This window comes from Penaeus chinensis, chromosome 42 (genome assembly GCF_019202785.1).
Source record: "Penaeus chinensis breed Huanghai No. 1 chromosome 42, ASM1920278v2, whole genome shotgun sequence".
Lineage (NCBI taxonomy): Eukaryota > Metazoa > Arthropoda > Malacostraca > Decapoda > Penaeidae > Penaeus > Penaeus chinensis.
The window spans coordinates 24,414,422-24,421,921 of record NC_061860.1 but is presented as its reverse complement, the minus strand read 5'-3'; the positions used below and the strand labels follow the sequence as shown (position 1 = coordinate 24,421,921).

General features: G+C 37.0%; 1 protein-coding gene across 1 annotated transcript in view; it reads left to right on the top strand.

Annotated features, from left to right (window-relative positions):
- LOC125048053 (eukaryotic translation initiation factor 2-alpha kinase 1-like) overlaps window positions 1–2,885 on the top strand; it is a 20,491-nt gene extending 17,606 nt beyond the window's left edge. The window contains exons 8-10 of the mRNA XM_047646684.1: window positions 245–469; window positions 667–807; window positions 1,674–2,885. Of these exons, the coding sequence (XP_047502640.1) occupies window positions 245–469; window positions 667–807; window positions 1,674–2,138 (831 nt within the window). The 3' untranslated portion in view covers window positions 2,139–2,885. The remainder of the gene's footprint in view (window positions 1–244; window positions 470–666; window positions 808–1,673) is intronic.
- The last annotated feature ends 4,615 nt before the right edge of the window (window positions 2,886–7,500 follow it).

Genomic DNA, 7,500 nt, shown 5'->3' with positions numbered 1-7,500 from the left:
CATGCTCTCATTCTCTCTCTCACTCATGCTCTCATTCTCTCTCTCACTCATGCTCTCATGCTCTCATTCTCTCTCTCACTCATGCTCTCATGCTCTCATTCTCTCTCTCACTCATGCTCTCATTCTCTCTCTCACTCACTTTTAGATAGATAGATAGATTTAAAAAATTACTTTATGAATGTATACAAATTATTGGGCCACTAATGCAATTTGAATAATAATGCCAAATCTACCTGTCTTCCAGCCGGCAAATATATTTTTCTCACAAGGTGGGGGAACCCTTCAGCTTGGAGACTTCGGTTTGGCACGACAATTATCTGAAACAGTTTTATATGAACAGTCTTCAAGATTAATACCCACTGAATCATCCCTTATGCCTATTTCGGAACATACTCCTAAATCTACAGGTGTTGGCACTCCTTTATATGCAGCGCCAGAATTGAAAACAGGAGGAAACTATGGAGTTAAGGTAATTCAAGTATCAATAATTTGTTTATTCTGTTTGTTTATATGAAGTAGAGTTTCATTTACCATCATTTAAAAAAAAGTGTTAGTAAAGGATTATTTTAGACATATGCAATGAAGTGTTTACTTATGAAATAGCAGACAGGCTGAAACACATACAGACTGGGAGAGAGAGAATATACTCAATATATTTTTTTCCAGAGTGACATGCACAACTTGGGCATCATTCTTCTGGAGCTATTCCAGTCCTTCACAACAATGTCAGAGAGAATCCATACAATAGAAGCCCTCAAAATGCAAAGGGTCTTGGATAAGGAAGTCCTTTTGCACTGGCCGGACATAGTATGTATTTTTACTGGGTTAAAAGTGTTTTTGGAGGTCGCCATGTTGTGAGTTGTTGCTTATAGAACTTTTTGTTCCTAATTTGAATAACAAAATGGTATTGTATATTCTAAGACTGGGGTTGAGTCAAGGTACAGGAATAGATGAATTAGCCTAGAAATTAGGGATAGCAAGCAAATAATTTTGTACAAAATATTGCCCCTTTTATGTCAAACAGTAGCCATTCAGATCATTGCACACCATATTCTCCTTCAGGCAATTCCCCAGGGCATGTTATGTCTGGACATGAGAGGACCTTATAAAATACAGTATAAAATGTAATGCATGCATTATAGTAACACCACATTAACCCAATGCCGCCGGGGGAAATAAATAAAAAATGGGGAAAATGCTGTGCTTATTTTCTATGTTATTGTGAAATGTCACTGCACATAGATGGCTCAGCTAGTGCTTAGCCACCAAGGAGTCAATTAGTAAAACTTGTGACCTTATGTGATTTGAATTGGCGGGAAAAACATATTTTTTACTAGTGCTATGAATATTGATGTATTTGTAGCTAGAGCACACAGAATAGACATAAGATCAAAATGGGTAAACTGTATATGGTTTGGAGCTTGAGCTGCAAAAGTTCCATGACCCCAGCTCTAGTAGGAGTAAGAGTAAGGCTGTGTCTGGCATTACCCCTATTGCTTATTTATTAAATTCAGTATCATGTTCAATGCTTTGTCATATACTTCAAATTTATTATATTTATTTTATTTTTATTTTTTATATAATTTTTCATAGAAAATTTCTCAATTGTCGCCATTTATCTTATCCATTATGAAGTTCTTTTTCTTTTTTATTTTTACATTCCTCCTTTTCAGGCTCCCTGGATATTGAAGCTTACCGAACTAGACCCAACGAAGCGACCTTCTGCAACCGACATTCTGACATCTTCCCTGTATGTCGAGATGCCATTAGAACCCTTAGGTATCAGCCTGCGTATGAGCCACACCACGAAGACGAACTCATTAGCTATTCAGAAAGAAATGTCACATTTACGCAACGACTTTTCAAGAGGCAGTGTAGATAAATTAGAGCATTCAAGTCAATATGTGCAATTTACTTTACATTCTGAGGAAAGTGATATATCATCATTTGGGGCCTTAATTCACTCACAGCAAGAGACACCTGCTAGTTATTCCAACGATCATTTGATAGCGAGATTGAAGGAAAAGAAATCCGTCTTGATGGAACAGGTTGCAGAACTGCAGAGACAGATTGAAAAGCTTGAGGCAGACAAAGAAAGGGAGACAAAGGAGAAGGTAATGCACCTTCCAAGTTCCTAGTGATGATTCTGGTGATCTTAACGCCCAGCTTGTTCAGAATCCTCTCAAATATCTGTTCACATTTGTTGTTGATGATGGAAAGATTTTTTTTTTTAATTGTGTAAAGAAATGGAAGTTAGAAAAAAAAAAAAAAAAAAATTGTTTTCCCTCTTATCATAACTCTGACCCCCATTCCCTATATCCCCCTGCCCCTCTCCCCCACCCTCAGTTGATGTCATGTAAATATATTGAACCCCGTGCAGAGGCTCAATGGATTAAGCTTCAGCTCTTAGTTTTAGTTGTTCATGTAGTGTACTTAAAATGCAGCCATTTCACCACTAGACGGAAGTTGTCCATAGACACTTGTAGGACTTCTTCCTGAATGTACAAAGTTGTGATTATTAATACAGCATTTTAAGAATTTTGGGAAGAGAAGGAATCCAGACTTTAAATAACCCAAGTACTTTTAGAGGATAATGAAAGTACTTCTAAATAGGCATGTCTTAATTTTCTCCCTTTCCCTTATCAGTTGTATGATTGCTGAGTTTGTCATAATAATGTAGTGTGAATAAAATGGTCAGTCATTTCTTTTCAACTATTACCCAAATTGAAAATATACTTTTGTCAATTAATTCCTGTATATTTTAAAAATCATCGGAGTTGATATTCTGAATTTATCAACTAATATATCCCCCTTTAAAAAGCCTAAAAAAAAATGTAGTGACCTGTAGAAATTATTGATACCAAATAATAAAGCTTTGTAAGTTGCATGTTGTTTTGTAAATATATTAGGGCCTCCATCATTGCACTTCATTTATCCAGTTTGATTTCCTCAGGCTAATTACCTTATATACTATTTCGTTAATCTCTTGACTATAGTGTAAGTGAGTGAGTGAGTGAGTGAGTGAGTGAATGAGTGTAGACAGATAGACAGACAAGGAGGGAGGGGGTGACAAGTGTGTATTGCATATGCACATGTACGTGCACACATACGCACATTCACTCATACTCACACTCACACTCACTCTACATGTGTACATATATTTACGTTAATGTTATGTAATTGTGTATGATTTTTAAGTGCAGAGAAGTAATTTTCACTAACTGATACTGACATGCCTGATGAATTTTATTTTAATAATTATCATCATTTATGTATGTAAGCATGTGGCAGTGTCTATGTTATTTGTGTTTGTGTGTGTTTCTGTGAGAGAAAGAGTGAGGTATTGTGATGTTGAATGGTTCCTTTGAGTGTATTTTATAGAATACAATGGAACAAATCTGAACTGAAACTGTATTGCATGTACATTTAAAAGTGAGTCTTTTTGGAAAGTGATTGCATCTGGTAGAAGTGGACTTGTAAACTGGATACATGTCATGAGTCAAACAGATCAGATTTGTTACTCTGTATTTTTCATTTGATTATGGTTACAATTTTCAGATAATTTTTCTGTAGGATTTTTTTTTTTGTTAGCCTTGAAAATTAACACAATGAAATATACTGCATATTTTCATAGGCTCTTAGGTAAGAATAGTCTGTTAGCATCTCATTCAGTTCTGGGCAAAATTTATCAGAATTGCATGGAAAGAATATATATGAGAAATAATTTTATCTGAAAAAAAGCATAATACCCTGTCCCAGCATAATATTTATAAATGTTACTATTTTGGCATACATAAGTAGCCATTATATATAGTACTTTTATGAATAGCCCCTTTAATTATCTTCATGTAACTTCAAAATATGCTATAAGTGCTATAAGCACCTTATGGTAATATGAGTGTTTGCAATAGGCAGACACAAGAAACAGTCAATTTTTTTTTTTACTTTTCACACTTCTGTTGGTGTTGTTTATAACGTCTTGGAAACTTTTTTTTCTAAAACCTTACCGGAAACAATTAATGGTTTTACTATTTTGTCTTCCAAAATTTACTGCAATGACCATGTTTAAAATAAAATATTTGTCAAATATATCAACAATCTTCATTTAAATTGTAGCTATACTTTTGGGTGCATGGTTAACAGAGCTGAAATATGTAAAAAGAAGTTGTATCTAATAATTATTAAAGACGTTTGTCACCAAATTTGTCTTTGGAAAACACCTCTATGTACTGATATTTGGCACCAACTTGATATGCCCAGGCTTTATGAGTTGTAAGGGTTTTCCTATGATTATTGGAGCATTAGTGAAGTGAAGGTGATTCAGTAATTCTGACTTGTTTCCATGAAGTGGAGTGGGAAGGGAAGAGTAAGGAAATTCTTTCGAGGAGGTCTACAGAAACCTACCTCTATCTAAATTTTATGCTAATCTTCTGTTGCCCTAGAATCTAGATCTAGAATTTTCATAGATATAAAATTATTGAAATTTGGACAATGACTTAAAGGTTAAATGTAGAGAAGCTGATAATATTTTTTTCCAAACAAAAGGGCGGACATTAGCACTGAACTTGAACAGTTAAGCGGTGTAGCCACAAATGCACCTTTTAATTCAATCACAAATTCCAGTTCCATCTACTTAAACATGACTGTTTCCAGAAACAAGAAATACATCCATTTCTAGATTTGATCCTTTACTGGAAATTAGAGGTTAAAGTTTAAAGATCTATATAGAGCACTGAGTTTAAAGAATTATAAATTAATGTTTGAACAGTCGAAGATGTGTATTTTCTGTGGAACTTTTTGGAATTTCGATCCTGAATATTTAAAACAGCTATAACCACTATTTTTTAAAATGTAGTGAAAACTTTCCTAGTTTTTTTCTTTTAAATATGAGACAGATATTTAATGCACTACTGTGCTTTACAAGATTATTTTTAAAGGGCACAAAAATGGAGAGAATAGTAAGATTACAAAAACAAAAAAATATGTAAACAATTTTTCAATAGGACTTCCCATTTATGCGATATATATGTATTTTTTTCTCTCTCTGCTTGTTCCGACATCTCCTACTGAATCGAAAAAAACAATTATATGATCTCTAGTTCTACGTGTTGATAAACTTATAGCACGTGCTCAGCATTTTTTATAACTATCACTTGAGCACATCCCATTGGTCATTTTATGATTATGAAAACCCAGAAAATGATTTTGATGGGGAAATGTGCACCCAAAATTATCAGGGACTCCTTGACCTTCGGATAGAAAGTCCATACCAGAGTTACATATTAAATCCACATTTGAGAGTCTGTCTCCCCTTACCACTGGTGCCCAGAACACGTTGCTTATGTTGCTTAACAACATAAGCTCTTAAACTTCAGTTGTTAAGCTTCCGCTGAAAAGTAGGGGGAGTTTTAGCCATATTTACTTGGGAAGCAGCTCAATCAGATGCATGGAAAGGTATATCGTCTACAAATCTTTAATTAGTTGAATACTCGACCCTCTTTCCCATAATTCTACCTCTGTGTGAGCGGTAACCCATTTTGGCTAAGTGTTATCACCCTGCCTAACATTATTTTGTAATTGCAATTTTATTGATTTTTCCATTGAGCTGGGATGACCGATGTTCCACTTCGTATATCCCACTTTAGACCACTATTCCTTGTTTATGAATTGCATCTAATACTCCCTCCTGATGTCTGTAATCGATGAATATTATACCAAAGCTTAGCCTACATTCATTTGTTTTTTCTTGCTTCTTTTGTTTGTGTGGATGTGGTCGATTGATGAGAATCCACTGCGAAGACCTGCTTGTTCCCTAAAGATGGTAAGTGTATCGAAAACACGATTTGAGATATGCAGCGGTGGATCCAGCATATTCCTCAAAGGGAGTGGATGGGTATATATATGAAAATATATATATATATATATATATATATATATATATATATATATATATATATGTATAATGTATGTATATCATCACACACACACACACACACACACACACACACACACACACACACACACACACACACACACACACACACACACACACACACACACACACACATACACACACACACACACATACACATACACATACACACACACACACACACATGTATTAGTCCCTTGCCTGTTGGCTTATGAGACGGAGAGTTGGACCCATTAGTGGGGATCACACCTGCCTTGAGCCTCACCCTCGACTCAATTTATTTTGCCATTTTCTTCATCCCCTTCCATTTCTTTCTCTTCTCCAACTCATTCTACCCATGTTTAGTTGTCTAGCCCTTATCTCAAGGGGACCCTGAGGGATGGAGTGTTTCTCTCCCCAATATACTCCAGGCTTACAATGACCAGTAATGAAGATTTTGTACTCCCATTAGGGGCAAAGAGGCCTGCCCTTTTATCATCTTCCGGTTTCCCGACCCCAGGCTCTCCTTCGACCACGACTATGAGCACTGGTACTACTACCCCCTCCTCAACGTCTACTATCACCTCAGCCCAGTCCAAATCATCCACCCAGGCCATTACTCAACCTCCAGAAAATATTCCTCCTCCCCAACATCCTCGCATTTTATATCCTCCACCCCAAAGCTTTCTTCACCAACTACCCCTCCTGCCGTATTCTTACTCTGCAGCCTTATTGTCCACCTCTAAGCAGTAATACCGCTTTCAACACTACTCCCTCTTCCACACGTTATCGTCCTTCTACTACCCCCACCTTTCGAATACTGTCTTTGGTCCAGCCATCTATTTGTCCTCTATCTTACGTTTTCACTTCTACCCGCCTCCTCTCCCAATCAAACTCTTTTGCAATTCTAATTCCGGACACTCCAATCTCTTCCACTGCCCCGACACCTATCCCTCTCCTTCTTCGCTCTACCCGTAGCAAACAATCCACCTCATCTTCTACCACAGTTGTCTCCTCCTCTCCCCTTCATAAGAAAACCTTTGTTTTTTAGACCTCCCCAACCAAAATCCACTTCTGAAACTCTCGAAAGACATTAAAAACTAGATAACATGCCCACTCCGCATCCATAGTCCAATCTCTCTGTTCCCTTTCCCTCTACACTCAAAGTAACTGCTGATATCCATCCTCCTCCTATTGATGTTCCCCCTTCACCCCCTCCTCCCAATACATCCCATTCCCTCCTGCTTCATCTGCATTACCCCCCTGTCTTCCCCTCTATCCCTACCGCTTCCCCCTAGATACACGTGCGATTCTTTATCACAACCTCCTTCCCTTAAACCCCCTTTCTTTTGCTAATCCCTTCCTTACCCTACGGACATCCTTGCAGAATCCCACACTTCCTTTGACAACTTTGAACTAATCACCCTCTCTTTGCCCATTTCAATGTCATACTATCCTGAACTACTAAATGACTTCTGACGTGCAGCACATTTAATCATCAGTTAACCCCCCCACTTTACCCTTTTCACTACTGCACCTTTCCATAGTGCTATATGACCTTTGATGTCTAGCACGTCTATTTTGATCTG